Consider the following 19468-nt stretch of genomic DNA (forward strand, 5'->3'; position numbering starts at 1 on the left):
TATATATATATATATATATATATATATATATATATATAATTTAGTTTTTTATGTCTATATGGCAATATGTCTGTGGCATATTCTATCTACTAACGCTGTCTATATCTTCATTGTTGTGACTATCAAAATATATCTCTCTCTGTCTTTAGCCAGATTTTCATATCTATCTATATATATATCTATATATATATATTTGAGTTTGAGTACAGAGTTTGATAATTGAGTGAGACAGATAGATTAGACAAACCTTTTGATAGATAGAACAATACAATTCTGTAACTATTTATTCTTGTCATTCCAATCCAAATTCCCATAGTCTTGCTCAAGATTATTTTAAAACCACACTAAACTGAAAGAACTGAAAGAGAGCCAAAACCTCTATTCTGAATTATGCAAAAAACCCTCCAAAAATATTATGTCTTACCTTAAAAACTAGTTCTCCAATAAGACCATTCCAGGTCCCATCCGCCTGCTGGCTCCCATATTTGTGATCAGGTGCCACGTAGATCTCATATTTGAAGCCAAGATAGTTGGCCAGAGCGTCCAGCACATCGATTGAGAAACCCTGGTACTTCTTAGGTTTTCCAAGCACATTTTCGGACACCATCACAAATGGTTCTTCCTGAAAAGACGAATGACACAGAAATCATTATATCAACTTATAAATAGACTAAATTAACTAGCCAAAAGCAACAGAAACATTCAAAGAGGATTAAAACACACACACAGAACAACAACAAGTCGGATGGTAATGCCTACGGACATTGAAGTAAACGGGTGCAACGGTTTTAGAGTCGGCAGGGTATCATAAATAGTCTAGTGCGAACACAGCTTGACGTTCATGATTCTGAGGGTGGCAGATCCGTTCCTGGAGCTGACACAAGTGTTTACCTGAAGCAGATGCATAAGCTCCTACAGCAGCTTAGCTAATGCTCATAATTTGATTTTATTTTCAGCAGGAGGCAATGCGGCTGTATATGGGCTGAAGCTTAATGTCACTTGGCTTTAACCTCCCCTTATGAGCTGTGGCATAATACTGGGGGGAAAAAAGTCAGATGGGAATTAGTGCCACGTCATATCCAATCAAGGGTAATGTGGGGAAAGTAAATATGCATTTGTTTGTTTTTGGGGTGCTTGAGTGAATTTTTGCAGATAATGAAGTCGTCGTGACAATTCTTGGAGATATTTAGTATGGTAATAAATATGGATATAGCAATGTTGATGCATTTGATCTTGGGTTAGGGTCAGGGTTAGGGTTAGATCTGCTATGCTGCTGCTGCTTTGATTATTGGCTCCAACAAGCATCAAGTTTTGCTACTGCCAGTTTATTTACATACATGCTGTCTGAGAAAACACACTTCTCCTGCAACAATAACATGTATGCAACCACAGTAGCAGGTCTGTACACTGGTGGAGGTGGGGTGAAGGAGGGATCTGAAAATGTGCCGCATATTGTTAGCACAAACAACACTGAGACATGTAAATGTTGAGGAGCAAGCTCACTGGCTGCTGAAGTGACCGCAACCAATCACCTGCACCTTGTAGTTGATGTCATGTGAGCAGATTGGAAATGACATACCAGCCTGCATGCCCAAAGTTTCATGACTTTGTATCAGATGTAATTTGCAGAGCTGGGTTGGAGTTACAAAAGCTACTCATTTTAATTACCAGGATGCACTTTATCATGATGTTATATTTATTTACTCATTTTTAATCAATCAATCAATCTATCAATCAATCTATCAATTAATTCATTATCAATCAATCAATCAATCAATCAATCAATCAATCAATCAATCAATCAATCAATCAATCAATCAATCAATCAATCAATCAATCAATCAATCAATCAAACAAACTTTATTAATATAGCAGCTTATTACAACCAGGAGGCTGCCCAAAGTGCTTTACAGGATTAAAAACAAAGTTAAACTTTAAAACACATAAGATGGTAAGAACATACAGTTGAAGTCAGAATTATTAGCCCCCCTGTTTATTATTTTTATAAATTTCTGTTTAACGGAGAGAGGATTTTTTTTCAACACATTTCAAACATAAAAGTTTTAATAACTCATTTCTAATAACTGATTTATTTTATCTTTTTCATGATGACAGTAAATAATATTTGACTAGATATTTTTCAGGACACTTCTATACAGCTTAAAGTGACATTTAAAGGCTTAACTAGGTTAATTAGGTTAACTAGGCAGGTTAGGGTAATTGGGCAAGTTATTGTATAACGATGGTTTGTTCTGTAGACTATCGAGAAAAAAATACCTTAAAAGGGCTAATAATTTTGACCTTACAATATTTTTTTAAAAACTAAAAACTTCTTTTATTCTAGCCAAAATAAAACAAATAAGACTTTCTCCAGAAGAAAAAATACTATCAGACATACTGTGAAAATTTCCTTGCTCTGTTAAACATCATTAGTTAAACATCATAATGTAAAAAAAAATTCAAAGGGGGACTAATAATTCTGACTTCAACTGTAAGTGTCAAAAAACAGCATTGATATCAAAAGCAAGTCGAAATAAATAGGTTTTAAGTTTAGGGGGGGGGGGGGGGGGGGGTTTCCACATTTTTGGACCTGCCACTGAAAATGAAAGATCACCCTATTGTTTATCACTAGATCTGGGGACTTCCAGCAACAACTGGTCTGCTGATCGTAGGACCCTGTTCGGTTTGTGAACCTTTAAAATCTCAAATAAATATGAAGGTGCTCACGTTTGCGACTATTTGCCAGCATGCGAGCAGCAAATTTTCGCACAAGTTGTAACCAATGAAGTAAGGTTTGGAGGAATAAACATAATTTGCTTTATTTGATATCATTTTCTTTGAATTTTATTTATTTATTGTTGTTTGTTTGCTTTGTTAGATTTTTCCCCATATATGTTAAACTGAGCGATAATTTTCTGATTATTGTGCTTATTTTCAGTCACTGTCTTAATATGTTCTTAAAATGCATCTTATCTTTTTAGTAATTGTATTATTATATTATTTCATTTCATTGACATATTTAGTGAGTGTTTTATATTTATTGACATGTTTTGTATAACATAGAATTTGTTTAAAATATTTACACATACATATAGCATTTTTTAAACAATTTACTGTAGTGTAATATCGTTTCCGCTGTGGCGACCCCTGATGAATAAAGGGACTATGTCAAAGGAAAATGAATGAATGAATGACTGTAATGTAATAATATGCATAATAATACAAAGAACATAAGTAATATAATAATAATAATAATAATAATAATACACATTAAAAAATTAACATTCTAAAAATCGTCGTTTATTTTCGTTAATTTAAATATAAATTACGTGTAAATTTAAATTTTAATTCAAATAACAGATGAATTCTGGATTTAATGTAGGCTGATTAGTTTCACTCACAGCAGCACACACCTGGCTTAAAAGCACTTGCTAGTAAATTCACAACACGATAAAAAGTCACAACACGGTAGCAGAAAAGTACACTCTCTCCATAGATTTACACAGTTCTCTTTAAATATTTCAGAACAGCTTGGAATTTCTGGGAATGAAAATGTAGCCAACTTACTCTGAAATGACATATTCAGTGTAAATGGATCCTGAACACACAGTCCTCTTTCTCAGTTTATATATAATATATATAAATATATATATAAAGAGAGAGAGAAAGAGAGCGAGAGAGAGTCACATTTATCAAAACATTACTTAACTTGATGGTGCTTGTCAGTCATACATTATTCATAGTATGAGTTCTGACTGACTCATACGATCCCTAATGCTCAATTAGGGATTTAAGGTTTTACTGTGCTCACATCAAAGAAATTAAGTCTTTTACGAGAAGGATTTTAAATGAAAAATATATACCCGAATTCACACTCATCATACAAGCATTAGCTCTGCCAAAAACTGAAGAAACTTCATCTGCAGCAGCGAGACTCGCCACCATTGCAATTGATTAGTCATTTTCCACTGATAAAGACGAGCAGAGTCTCTGTGGATCTACAAAACCAGCTTGGCAGACTATTGTGGAGGTGGATATGATGCGATTTGGATTTAGTCTGAGCTTTGGGCCTACTGGGTTTCATAAAAGGTCTACAAACCTTGTCATACACTGCCAAAGTGACTCTGGAGAGTTTCTGAAGGTCAAACAGAGAAAACGCATTTTATTATAAGGAGAGAATTTTAGAGAGGGACTGTGGAAAAGATTCAAGGACGAGCAAGTTCCAATAACTATGGAAGCATGGCAGAGATTTAATGTACATTTGCAATATACAGTACATTCCACTACCCTGTCAAAAGAAAAAGGAAAAAAAAATGTTGGTATAGAGGAAGAGGTGTAATGCATATGCCAGTTTGATTCATTTGGGATTCATAAGTGCTGTAATAGAGCATTTGCTTTAAAGGCACAATATGTACAAATGTTTTTCATTAAAATGTCCAAAATATAAAATATCCAAAAAGCCACTAGAGCAGTGTTTTTGCACTAGAGCATATTTTGCTGACTTATGTGCTTGCATTATCAAAAAGAATCTTGAGAAATAAGCAATTTTAACTAGTTTCTTTTCCTGTAACTGAAGAGGATCCAAATGAGCGTTTATTGATGAATGGTTGAAACAGTCAGGGTCAAAATCAGGGCGAGGGGTATGAATGCAGGTTGGGTGCAGCTGCAAGCTGAGCTGCATTCAGTGCTTTTAATGCACACACCTTACTCCAACCCTAACCCTACCCCTCACAGTAATGTCACTTGCTCCATGGAGTGCATTGTGTTTGATATTGCATGTCTGAGGCTACGTGTAGGCTACATCTGCATCCAGATACTATTGAAATAATATTCCAAACACAGTCCAAAGTTGAAAAAGACAGAAACCAAGAGAACGAGGAGAAACACTCAGAATTTTTTTTTTTTTGACATGAAACAAGACTCAAAAACACTGGTGTGTGGGTTTGTATGTGTGCCACACAATGAATTGTAGTGTATTAGCTGTGTTAATGCAAAGCATTATGGGCAGTGTAGTCTGGATGAGTGAGAGAAATGTGTGGCATTGTGTCTTTACTAAAAATAAATATGAACTAATGTTAATTGTAACATAATTATTAAATCATTTTAAAATTACATAATTCTTAACTGATTTCCCCCCTAATATTTAAGTTTTCATTAACTTGTAATCATCTGACTACACAAAAATTTCACAAGGTCATATCATAACGCTAATGAAATGTTTATACAAACTATTGATACCATCAGATCACTATTTTATCTAATAGTAAATTTATACTGATTTCTAATTTAGTCCAAATTAAGTAACAATGTCACACTTCACAATAAATAAATAAATAAATAAATAAATAAATAAATAAATAAATAAATAAATAAATAAATAGATAGATCTAAAAAGCCAGCCAGGAATCATCCTATTCTGTGCTAAGAAAGAAAGAAAGAAAGAAAGAAAGAAAGAAAGAAAGAAAGAAAGAAAGAAAGACTAACTTGGTATGATGTTAACATTTTTATTAGACTATAATATCTTTTGATGAAAATATTGAAGCTGGTCCTCCTGGTTTTTTGTATGAAAGTCGTCAACAAAGCACTGCATTTAGCCAAGCATTTCCAGAAAAACAAGTTAGATGCTCTTGTTGCACTAAAATATTTCATCTACTACATTCAACTACTGAAGTTTCTAAATACTTCTAAACACACAAAAGGAAAGTCAACACAGCTAGAATCTTTCATAGGCCTGGGTGGCTCCATTCAACACACAGCGGCTTGCTGAAGGCCATCACTGTCAAGTGAACTGAAAATATCTTCTTCCAGGATCTCCAGCAGCTCCATTGACATACCGTTATCATCAGATTTGCAAAAACGTAGACAGCGTCCTCTAGTGGTTTGTCATCTGAATAATGCATTTAATTTTGTGAAAAATGAGCTGAGTAAACAACACGATCTCATGACAATTTGTAACTTTTTGATTTAGTGCCTAATTTGTATGAATTTGTACAATCTCATTCGTACAAGTTAGTACGATTTGCTAATCCTCCACAGACAGTTGGGTTTAGAGGTGGGGTTGGGTGCCATGCCCTTTTTTTTTTTAAATTGTTCATTTTCATATGACTGAATTCATATGAATTAGCCACTAAAATGACAAAATGTAATACAATTATGTTTCCTCATGAGATCAGGCTAAAGTAAACAAAACAAAACAATTTGACAAACATTTTTTGTTCACTTGCACATTTCCTCATGAGATCAGGCTGAAGTTAATGGAATGAAACAAAATGAAACGAAAACAAAACAAAACAAAACAAAACAAAACAAAACAAAACAAAACAAAACAAAACAAAACAAAACAAAACAAAACAAAACAAAACAAAACAAAACAAAACAAAACAAAACAAAACAATTTGACAAACAAGTTTTGTTCATTTTCACATTTCCTCATGAGATCAGGGTTAAATACCAAACCAAACCAAACCAAACCAAACCAAACCAAAACAAAACAAAACAAAACAAAACAAAACAAAACAAAACAAAACAAAACAAAACAAAACAAAACAAAACAAAACAAAACAAAACAAAACAAAACAAAACAAAACCAAAAACAAAACAAAGCAAAACAAAAAAAAAAACCAAAACCAAAAAATACCAAATACCAAACAAAACAAAACAAAACAAAACAAAACAAAACAAAACAAAACAAAACAAAACAAAACAAAACAAAACAAAACAAAACAAAACAAAACAAAACAAAACAAAACAAAACAAAACAAGTATCACACATAATCCGCCTATTCATTTCGTTAGATTGAAGTGTGGAGTGAGAAAGAGTGTGAAAACGGCAAAACTCTCATACTGTTACCATCCATGGCGCCGATGGCCCAGTGAAAATAATAGCCTGCTGTTTATTTTTCATATTCCCTTAAACAAATCCCTATTGATGTCTGAAGTGTTTCTGGGAATATGTCAGGCAGATTTATCATGGAAGGAGCGTTATTGACTGCATGCAGCCTGCACATTAAGCCAGCGCTTTCTAATCCTCACCAGACCCCTATCGCTCAATAAGCTATTAGAGGAAGTGAGGATATGCATGCCAACTCGCACTATAGCCAAGAGGTGCCATCTATCAGACCTCCCTCTGAGGGGCTCGCGCAAGACCCCTGCCGAATTCTCCCGGACCAATTGGCCATCAGCACGATCTGAAGAATATCTGTAGCACTTAGGACTGGGGGCAAAAGCGCAGCGACAATGACCCTTTTAACGGAATTCCTCCGGTATCGCTTTTTTATCTACATTGAGACGTAGCTGTGCTCTTATTGAGCCGCCCAGAAGGGGTACAGCTCCCCACACTCATGTTCAAGCCATGTTGCATTGATTCCCTCTCTCATTATAGGACCATCCCTTCTACCCTTCTACACATACAGCGGTTCTGATTCACTGTGATCTTGTGGACAATCTTTGTCGCTGCTATGATAATCAATAGCTGCGATGGGGCTAGGTGATGCATGTCACTAACATTCCCATCATTTTGTAAGTTTTGCTGTCGAGCATGCATGTGGGTCGATCATGCAATGCAAATTTATATAGAGAAAAAAGATTAATTATTTAGAATTTCTTATGGTATTGCTGTACTGTACATATATATATATATATATTTTTTAGGAGGGGGGGGGGGGGGGGTACAGAAAAATGGCACATGGTTTTTCACAGAAATACCTGCGTCTCCTTTGTTTTGTTTGTTTTCCGAAATGGATGTTGTAAAATAGATTTCAATCACATTATTCGTTCATTTTCCTTCAGATTAGTCTCTTTTGCAGAAATCGCCACAGTGGAATGAACCACTTACTATTCCAGCATATATTTTACGCAGTGGATACCCTTCCAGCTGCAACCCAGTACATCCATACACACTCATTCAAACACACACTCGTACACTATGGCCAATTTAGTTAATTCGGTTCACTTATAGAGCATGTCTTTGGACTGTGGGGGAAACCCAAGTGAACATGAGGCATTTTGTCATTCATTTTCTTTTCACTTAGTCCCTTTATTAATCTAGGGTCGAACATGCATGGGGATGTGGGGAAAACATACAAACTCCACACAGAAATGCTAACTGGCCTAGATGGGACTCGAACAAGTGGCCTTTTTGCTGTGAGGCAACAGTGCTAAACACAGAGCCCCCGTGTCACCCTCTATCACGTTAATCCTTGCTAAAAAATAAAAAAATAAAAATAAAAAATCAAATAAAAAGCCAATCTTCAACACTGGAAAACTACATATTTACTGAATTATGTAGTACATAATTCAGAAAACTACATAAATACTGAATAATTTCAATTATTGGTCAAATTTATTATTTGAACATATGGTTATGGAATGAATGACTATAGCAGCACCTTTTACAAATTTTTTAAGATTGAAGGAGTTTGCATATTCTCCCCCTGTTGGCGTGGGCTTCCCTCCGGGTGCTCCGGTTTCCCCCACAAGTCCGAAGACATTCGCTATAGGTGAATTGGGTAAGCTAAATTGTCAGTAGTGTATATGTGTGAATGAGTGTGTATGGGTGTTTCCTAGTGATGGGCTACAGCTGGAAGGACATCCGCTGTGTAAAACATATGCTGGATACGTTGGCGGTTCTTTCCATTGTGGCGACCCCTGATTAATAAAGGGACTAAGCTGAAAAGAAAATGATTGAATGAATTGATTATACTTTATTTTACATTTTGTTTTAATGAATATCACGGGAAAACTGTGTAGAAGTAAAATATCTTGACAGCTTATAAGACATAAACAGCATGAATGAACATAAAACAGATTATACAAAAAAAAAAGAGGGAAACACTGTCTACTGTCAAGATTGATACAGTTTATAAACATAACTGGTTTGAGCCTCGGCTGGGTCAGTTGGCATTTCTGTGGGGAGTTTGCATGTTCTCCCCGTGTACGCGTGGGTTCCCTCTGGGTGCTCCGGTTTCCCTCACAAGTCCAAAGATGGTGAACTGGGTATGCTAAAATTGACCGTAGTGTGTGAATGAGTGTATGGGTGTTTCCCAGTGATGGGTTGTGGCTGGAAAGGCATCCACTGCGTAAAACAAATGCTGGATAAGTTGACGGTTAATTCCGCTGTGGCGCCCCTGATTATTAAAGGGACTAAGCAGAAAAGAAAGTGAATGAATCAATGAATATTATTATTATTATTACTACTACGAATACTACTACTACTACTACTACTACGATGATGATGATGATGACAACAATAACGATGATAACAACATCAACAACAAATGATAATAACATTTCATGCAGAATTGCTCCCATTAAAAGAGCAAAATTATCTATTAATGTGCATTTTAAGTACAAATAAATGACGAATATGCTAGTAATAGGCATTCAAATTGATTATGATTTTAAAAATAATTATTGAAAAGCTATAATTATCAATTGTATATTTTCTCTATTGCTAATTCATATGAATACACTATATCACTTCTGTCTTCAATCTCTTGCAGATGTTTTGAAGACTGTCTCATGCATGCAGCAATGATCCACTGAGTGAATCAAAAACATGTGTCATGTTGCAGTGAGACTGCAAGCTTTCGCGACAGATGTGTGTATATGTCCGCAGTCAGTTCTTGTGTTTGGAACAGAACCAGCTTTTCACAGGCTGGTGAGGAGCTGTCAGAACCAACTCATCGCGTATCCTGACACGTTTGCCACTGGGGTGTCTGAGAGCAGCGGGGAGTTTAAGTTCCAAGGCACCGGTGGGCCACTAGCAGCTAGCAGTGAGACTGAAAGGAGCGCTACATCAGCCACCAGCAGGGAACATGTGCCTTCCCCATCCACCTGAAGGTTTACTTTACAAACAACAACATTTCCCAGGTATCCAAGCTCCCTGCCTCCCTAACCATATGCTTCTGCACAAGGCTGTGTGGAACTACACTGGCACTCCATCTTCTGTTGGCTTTTCTTCATTTTTAGAGGAACGATTCATCCTGATTTTAATACAATGTTTGAATAAGAAATTACAGTTCTGCACTCAAATACTTCATGGGTTCAATTAGTCTCTCCTAGACTGTAAATCAATGCCAGGCTGAAAATCCTGCGAACTCTAACTTGAAGTCATGATGTTATTATCCAAGACTCTTTGAGCAGAACATTCAGAGCCAGCGTTTTGACAAGACAGACACTTTTTTTTAATTCTTCACACAGACTACTATAAGGTGAGACAGCTCACAAGGACACAAGTTTTTTTTTGTCTTTGGTTGTTATTTAATATTGTCACATAACATACACTCACCAGCCATTTTAATAGGTACACTTGTCCAACTGCTTGTTAATGCAAATTTCTAATCAGCCAATCACATGGCAGCAACTCAATGCATTTAGGCATGTACACATGGTCAAGGTGATCTGCTGAAGGTTAAACCGAGCATCAGAATGGATAATAAAGGTGATTTAAGTGACTTTGAACATGGCATGGTTGTTGGTGCCAGACCAGCTGGTCTAAGTATTTCAGAAACTGCTGATCTACGGGGATTTTCATGCCCAACCATCTCAGTAACTCAAATCACTACTTGTTACAACCGAGATATGCAGAATAGCATCTCTGAATGCACAACACGTCCAACCTTGAGGCAGATGGGCTACAGCAGCAGAAGACCATGCCGAGTGTCACTCCTGTCATCTAAAAACAGGAAACTGGAGCTACAATTTACACAGGCTCACCAAAATTGAACAATAGAAGATTGGAAAAACGTTGCCTGGTCTGATGAGTCTCAATTTCACAATTAAAAACCAATTGAGCATCGTGTCAATGCCACAGCCTATCTGAGTATGAGTATTTTTGCTGACCATGTCTATCCATTTATGACCACAGCGTACCCATCTTCTGATGGCTACTGCTAGCAGATTAATGCACTATGTCATAAAGAGTGAATCATCTCAGACTGGCTTCCTGAACATGACAATGAGTTCACTGTAGTCAAATGGCCTCCACAGTCACCAGACTCAATCCAATAGAGCACCTTTGGGATGTGGTGGAATGGGAGATTTGCATCATGGATGTGCAGACGACAAATCTACAGCAACTGCGCGAAGCTATCATGTCAATATGAACCAGAATTTCTAAGGAATATGTCCAGTACCTTGTTGAATCTATGCCACAAAGGATTAAGTAAGTTCTGAGGGCAAAAAGAGGCCCAACCTAGTCCTAGTAAGGTGTACCTAATAAAGTGGCCGTTGAATGTATGTGGAAAAAAAATTATGAAGAGAAGTCATTTAAATTTTTACAATTTATTATTATTTAGAGAGAAATAATATCTGGAAAACTTTTGCCTTAAACTCATGTGGTGCAACCAACATGCAAAAAAGGAAAGGATTTCATAGAGAGAACCCCGCAGGCTCTTGCGACTGTTTAAAAATCAACAAATCTCTTTAAATATTTCAAAGATGGAAAAAAGTGACAAGACAAGGTCATTAAAGTTAATGATATTTAAAAATGAATAATTCACTATATATTATTTCGATGTTAAAAAGAAAAAAATGGAAGACTAAAGCAATATTAAAACACATGAATCTAATTATATTTCTTGAACCATCTTTCTCCAATTTACATTGATTTATTTTAAAACGTTACTGTATTACTGCTTTTTTTTGCAACTAATTTCCAACTAAATTATTGGTCATGTAATACGGCCCCTCATTTACACCTCATGATTCTTTGGCTGACTGGACTGAGGTAGAAAACCAATCATGCTCCCCCTCCTCCTGGCCAGGACTGACCTTCTCAAGTCTATCCTTGCCTTTCTCATTTAAGATAACAAATCCTGTAGTAACATTATTTTAAGATACATTAAAGTAATAACATTACTTTAATCATTACCTCAAGATATAGTCTTAAATTAGAAAACATTACAAATGGTATGCAAGCTTTATTCAAACTCCATTAACTACTGTACTCAAAGATTTGCTCATAAGAGTTCATTTTTCATCATTTCAGCAATTATGACAAAAAACATAATCTTAAAATCTCTCTCTTTTTTTTCAAATATGCAACCTTCATCAAAAGAACCAATCATTCTACAATGAGCCACCAACATCACCCCTTTACTGGTGGGTCCGGTTCTGTGTCGTTCAAAAAATGCATGAACACACCAAACTGACAACAGCAACTAAAATGATAATGTACATTCAGCGTTTCCTTGCATATCCACAGGTTGCAGTAGTCTGTATTGTCAATCCAGAAAAGGAAAACTGGAATTAGTGCTGCACACATACAAACCTTAAACAATGCAGTGTTTTATAGCACCTCTCACTCACCACAGAGGAATTCACTTCTGAAAATATCTCTGATAATCTAAAAAATTGTTTGCAAATATTTAACAAATGTGATGAAATTACATCATTGAAAGCTTTTTGACTTGCATCGTTTGCTTAGTTTCGCCACTTCATTTTTCTCACATTTATAATTTGCAGCTGATTATCCAATCAGAATGCTCTTTCACTGATGGTTAATGCATAATCTACATTCTGAATGTTGCAAATTGATAGTTTCTTATTATGTTATTCTACTTTTTATACACAGTCATGAACACACTTGTTTGTAGAGCAAGTAGTTTGACCATTTTCTGTTGTTTGTTATTCCTTGTCTTTTCTCCCATGGGCAACTGAATCGGAAGTTCTAAAACAATTGCAAAAACAAGCGCATTTCCGCTTTACTTCCAAAACAACATATTCAGTCTCGTCAAAAAAAAATTCAAAAATAAATACTACAGTCATTCTAGTAGTTCCAGTGTTCATTCATTCATTCATTTTCTTGTCGGCTAAGTCCCTTTATTAATTTGGGGTCGCCACAGTGGAATGAACCACCTCCAGTGTTAAGATTTTATTATAACTGTTTGCCCGCTCACATGCATTATAGAAAATCAAACGACAAACATAATTTAAAGGCAAAATTAGCTGCAAATGCGGGTGAAAATGAATGAACAAATGCTGACATAGCAGCTGGACGATTTAGTCTTGTGTTAAAAAGTGTAGATATGTGTACAGGGAGAGCATGGTTGTCATGGTCGTGCACACTGTGACACGGCACAAATTTAAATATCATTGGTTGCTTTAACTGCCAGTCATACAGCCTCAAGTTCTGGCTATAAAAGACTACTGTCCTCAGGCATCCACAGTTAATCAACATGCGGATACATGCATTCAATTCTAGTACCACTAGGGGCAGTGCGCAGGCTCTGAAAATTGCTAGGTATTGTGAGCAATTGTGGATGCACGTTATTCACAGAGCATTCTGTCAGGGCGAGAAATCACAGAATAAAAGAAACAGAGGGGTTAAGGGAGAGAAAGAGAGAAGAGACGCAGGCAAGCAGCATCACTGCTTTCTTCTCCAACTGACTTCAAAGCAGGGATATGAAGAATTTAAACCTCTGAATCTTTAAAGAACTCTAGGGACTTACTCAAATCGGCGCTGGAGGGAAGATAGCGAAAACTCAAATCTCAATATAACCCAGCTCCCCTGGCCTACGTACATTGCACCCCAAAATTTCACTCTTAATGAACTGAGAGATTGGTGGCGTCACGTGAACAGACCTTTGGAGCTCACAGGAATGAATATGGATTACTCTTGAGTTACTTCAACCTTATGAAGTCCAGTCAGAGAGAGGAACTCCGAAACATGGGGGATCCTAATTAAGCCAGTTTGATATCATTTATATTAAAAAGGACTCACTGACATCTTGTAAAACTTTGTAATTATGTGGAACATTGTATCTATTAGATCAGTGTTTCCCAACCCTGTTCCTTGAGGCACATCAACATTACATCTTTTAGATGTCTCCCTTATCTGACCTATTAACTTCAGGTTGTGGAGTCTCTTCTAATGTTCTGATGAGTTGATTCAGGTGTGTTTGATTAGGAAGAGGTTGAAAATGTGTACTGTTGTTGTGCCTTCAGGAACATAGTTGGAAAACACTGTATTAGATGACATACAGTATAAACCCTTTGACTTGGCTGGTAAAGTTGATTCGGTACATACCAGAACAGTGACCACCCGTAGGACGACCCCACGCATGTTGTTTTCCAGCTTTCGATCGGTCAGCGTTCCATTCAGTCCATGGATTGGGTCCCAGGTGGCGAGCTGAGGAAATAAAGAAAGTTCACGGTGAGTTCACGACATGCACAGAAAGAGTATTGATCGCACTAACAACCTATAGATTTTTACAGTAACATAAATGAGTTCATTTTTGAACAGACGCACAAAGAGTTTCTTTCTTTTCCCTTTTCTTTCTTCATCTACTCTTATGAAAGAAAATTTATAAATGAGAGCTTTTTAATATCCCTTTTTTTCTACTAGACTAGAGTAACTTAAAATGTAGATTAATGGACAGCGCTTGGACTGGATCTGTGCTTGGTTCTGGAGAGATGAACTTCAACGCAATGACAAGTCAAGCAATTTATTTCAATATATAATCTTACAAAATGCATGGGTTGATGGGAGTAAGATTTTTTATTTTTTTTTGGGACAAAATCAACACTGATTCATCATTCAATTGTTTGAATTGGATGGTAAAAATATAAATAACTGCAAATCCCAAAAATAATTAAGCAGCACAACTAGATTTTTTAATTGGTAATAATCAGAAATGTTTTATAAGCATCCAATCCAAAAATCTGATTGATTGTTAAAGGATCATGTGACACTGAAGACTGAAGTGATGATGCTGAGAATTCATCTCTGACATCACAGGAATAAAGTAACTTTTAAATAACTCTAAATAAATTTCAAAATATTAATATCACTAAAGAATCAGAATGAGAATACTGTACAGCCTTATTTAAAAATCTCACTGACCCCACATTTGAATGGTATAATGGTGCATATTATACTACTTTGTTTAAAAAAAGAATTAATCTTTCCCCTTTGTTTTATTTTTAGATTCTCATGAAGAGTTGAAAAAAAAGAAAAAACATGAGAAGAGCTTGAGCTTCTGAACAATTAAATATTCCTCAGGGTATTACAGAATTGGCTTCTTTTAGGTGGTTAGGTGGGGAGGGGGGATTTCATACTCATGCATTAAAATATGTCTAAGCCATTAGATTAAAAGACAACATTTTTTTCTCCTTTCATGTGATCAAAGATCTCTGATGTGTTTGGTGGGAGCAGCTTGACAGCTGGGTAAGTCTGTGGCCCATAGATTGTTCCCTTAGAACACAATTCCCTCTGGATCCAACGCAAATATGCAACTGCCTCATCAACCGGTGAAATCTGAACTTAACAAGACAAGCTTCTCTGACTGAAGTATGGTCAGTGAGTCTGACTATATTTATCCATTGGTTCCTACGTAGTGTTATTAGTATATTCATTCTTAAAAGCAAACAATGCTTGGCTTCTGCAACACAGTTCATGCTGTCTGACAAAAGACAGCAAAGAAACAAAAACTCTGAATTCCACCCACCTGTGGTTCTGGTTATTTTTAAACCCAAGCATGAGAAATATTTGTTTGGTGTACATTTGTTTGAAACAAAGCAATATGGAACCAAAAGCACCATTAATCAGTAGAAACTGATGTTCAGTGCTACACCTAAAACAGTAAACCCAAATTTTAATGTAGAAATTAAAAGCATTTTTTAGACAATTTTTCCTCCTCCGTGAACCGCCACTTTATTGTGGTGGAGGGGTCTGAGTGCCTGAGTGATCCTAAGAGCTATGTTGTCGGGAGCTAATGCCCCTGGTAGGGTCTCTCAAGGCAAAAAGATCTTAGGTAACAAGTCAGACTAAGTGCGGTTCAAAAACCTTTTATGAGTGCAAAAACAGCAAGGACTGTGACGTCGCCTGGTATGGCACAGCCGGGGCCCCACCCTGGAGCCAGGTCTGGGGTTGGGGCTCATATGCGAGGCCGGGTTTTATCACACAGAACCCAGCTGGGCTCAGTCCAAAGGAGCAATGTAGGACCATCCTCCTGCAGGCCCACCACCTACAGGGGGAGTCGTAAGGGGCCAGTGCATTGTGGAATGGGTGGTGGGCAAAGGTTAGGACCACAACAACCCAATCATTGAGAACAGAAACTGGCTCTTGGGACATGGAATGTCACTTCACTAGGAGGGAAGGAGCCCGAGCTTGTGCGGGAGAAAGAATACCGACTAGGGCTCACCTCCACGCACAGCTGGGGTTCAGGAACTTAATTTCTTGAGAAGGGCTGGACTTTCCTCTACTCTGGAGTTGCCCATGGTGAGAGGCAGCAGGCTGGTGTGGGCTTGCTTATAGCTCCCAACTTAGCCACCATGTGTTGGAGTTTTCCCCGGTGAACGAGAGGGTCGTCCCCCTGCGCCTTCGAGTTAGGGATAGGTCTCTTACTGTGGTTTGTGCCTATGGGCCAAACACCAGTGGAGAGTACTCTGCCTTCCTGGAGTCCTTTCGGAGAGGTGCTGGAAGGTGCTCAGACTGAGGAGTCCATTGTTCTACTGGGGGACTTCAACTGACTCCATTAGTGCACATGGCACCTGGACACCCTAGGGTGAAGGTCAATGATCGACTTCGTGGTTGCATCATCTGATCTCTGGTCGTATGTCCTGGAAGACCCAGGACACGATGAAGGGACTATGTCTCTTGGGTGGCCTGGGAACACCCCGGAGCAGCTGTAGGAGGAGTCTGGGGAGAGGGATGTCTGGGGTTCTTTCTTGCGACTGCTGCCCCCGTGACCCAGCCCCGGAAAAGCAGATGAAAATGAATGAATGAACGAGGAAATACTTTCTTGTCTATGTTGATTATGTTTATTTAAAGTGGGTTTTCAGTAAACTCTTTCAAAAGGTGTTGGGTGTAATTAGCTACAAAGTAGTTATTGTAATTAAATTACTTATCCACTGAAAAGGCAAAGTAGGGGATTACTTATAATAGTTACGGTACAGAATATATAAATAGCGTGTATACTTGTCTTAAATACTTTACATCCATTCAACAGTTGTGGATAAATCAATTTATAGATGCAGAGTAATTATATTGTTTGTTGTACAGATATATTATATTATATTATATTATATTATATTATATTATATTATATTATATTATATTATATTACAGAATAATTGTATTTTTCAACTAAAGAAGGCTATAATAATATTTTATGGAGTATTGAGTCAAGTAATTTAAAATAGAAAGTAATTTAGATACATATTACATAATACAATTAGTAGTTAATATCTAATTAATAATACTAACTAACTAGTTAATAAGTAACTTTCCCAACGATTGTTTTAAGCTACTAAATATGCCATTAAAAGTCATATTTTACATTTTCAAAGTCAAAAGTAATCAGACCAGAGATAGAGGTCACACAATGCAATTTAAAAACATAAATAAACAAAACACAACTGTGTATGTGCACAATACATGGGCACTTGTTAACGCACACATTATATTTACAGTCTGTATAACATAATGGAGAAAGGTATTATGAAGAAAGAGTTGCTATTTTTAGATAGCCGTGTTTTATATAACCATATAACTGCAGTTTTGACTATTTTAAAACAACAATTAGGATATGGTACACCAAATTTGCCTTATATATCATATATAGATGTTAAGCAAACATCAGTAAAGAACACACACACACAAAACAAGCTAGTTTTAGCATAGAAACACGGCAAGGAGCAAACAATCATGATTTAGATGAGTAATTTAAGGCTATGCTCTAATAACCAAACACAAATCTGTTCACCAAACTCTAATTACACTTAGCTAATGTGCGCCGCATAAACAAACAATCCGTTGCCCTACTGTGCTCATTTTTCCTCTCGAGTCGGATAACAACAGAAAACAACTATTGATTTATTTGCCCAATAAAACAACAGCGTTGAGAAGAAAGCAATACTTCCTGAAGTGCGTTGAGCTACCTGTGAAAAAAGAAAAGAACAGGAAAAAAAATCCTCTCCACGGAGATCAAAATTTCCCGGTCGCCTGCAACAGACTGTTGGAAAATGATTTTCCAGCTCAATCAAAACACGATACGAAGGGTTTTGGAGGGCGGAATGTAAAAGACTTTGATGTTTTTGAAGTTTTCCATGAAAGTGCTCTATGACAGAATACAAAATGCATGTGGAATAATAAACTGCCACACATGGAGTACAGTCGAATGGCCAGCTTTGTACTAATGCAAATGTCACATTCTGTCCGTGCAATACAAAAAGCACTCTTTAAGCAGTCATAAACACCAAAACATGGGATATGGGAGGAAAACGAAGCTCACCTTCATGAACAAGAGAGGTCTGAAAAACATCAACTCAACATAACGCTGCACACTATGAGTCGTATTATCGCAAGCTCCGGCTAGTCATTAGCATAATATTTAGACTGGGATTAGACGGAGTACATGCCATCCCATGGAGGCTAGGATGACAGAGCCTTTACATAACTATCCACTTCACAGGCTTCCCCAGCCCCCAACCAAACGCAGCCATTTTAAGTTCATTCTTATCAAATCTGTCAGAAGTATACCAACCTTCTAACTAACATTACGTAATCAAACCATTTGAAATTGGGCTTGATAAGGTACATGTGTATGAATGTGTCTGTGTGTGTGGGTTTTCATTGGTGGCGACCCAAGAATCAATATTGCTGAATATCAAGCAGCATCAAAGATTTAAACGAAAGTTTTGAGTGGGAAATGGTTTGTATGCAAACCGTTCAGACTGTTTACTCATTCTTATCAAGAGCTCTGCCCTTACCGCTTTATCATCAATTCATCAGGTAGTCATGGGGATAGAATATAAACACAGAAATTCAATACACTCAGAGCCAAAAGCACTCTTCTAAAACTTCTTGAATAAGGAGCTTACTTTTAGGGCAACACAAAAAAAAATTACTGAAAAGGAATCTAAATACGGTAAATACTCTACAAGCGATGCATTATTTGTGGTATATTATAAACAGTTGAAATAAGAATTATTAAACCCTCTTAGATTTTTTTCTTTTTTAAAAATGTTTAAAAGAGCAAGAAATTTTTCACAGTATGTCTGATAATATTTTTTTCTTTTGGAGAAAGTCTTATTTGTTTTATTTTGGCTAGAATAAAAGCAGTTTTAAATTTTTTTAAAAACCATTTTAAGGTCAAAATTATTAGCCCCTTTAAGCTTTAATTTTTTTCGATAGTCTACAGAACAAACCATCGATATACTGTAACTATAACTTGCCTAATTACCCTAACCTGCCTAGTTAACCTAATTAACCTAGTTAAACCTTTAAATGTCACTTTAAGCTGTATAGAAGTGTCTTGAAAAATATCTAGTCAAATATTATTTACTGTCGTCATGGCAAAGATAAAATAAATCAGTTATTGAAATGAGTTATTAAAACTATTATGTTTAGAAATGTTTTGAAAAAAATCTACTCTACTCTCCGTTAAACAGAAATTGGGGAAAAAAAATTAACAGGGGGCTAATAATTCAGGGGGTTTAATAATTCTGACTTAAGGATGGAATT

General features: G+C 36.5%; 1 protein-coding gene across 2 annotated transcripts in view; it reads right to left on the reverse strand.

Moving 5' to 3' along the window:
- Window positions 1-19468, reverse strand: part of grid2 (glutamate receptor, ionotropic, delta 2) — a 673181-nt gene that overhangs the window by 177396 nt on the left and 476317 nt on the right. For both annotated transcript variants that reach the window (XM_056463472.1, XM_056463473.1), the window contains exons 9-10: window positions 14030-14131; window positions 425-622 (exon numbers count right to left, since the gene is read on the reverse strand). In XM_056463472.1, coding sequence (XP_056319447.1) covers window positions 425-622; window positions 14030-14131 — 300 coding nt within the window. The remainder of the gene's footprint in view (window positions 1-424; window positions 623-14029; window positions 14132-19468) is intronic.

The sequence above is a fragment of the Danio aesculapii genome, chromosome 8 (assembly GCF_903798145.1).
Source record: "Danio aesculapii chromosome 8, fDanAes4.1, whole genome shotgun sequence".
In the NCBI taxonomy this organism is placed as follows: Eukaryota; Metazoa; Chordata; class Actinopteri; order Cypriniformes; family Danionidae; genus Danio; species Danio aesculapii.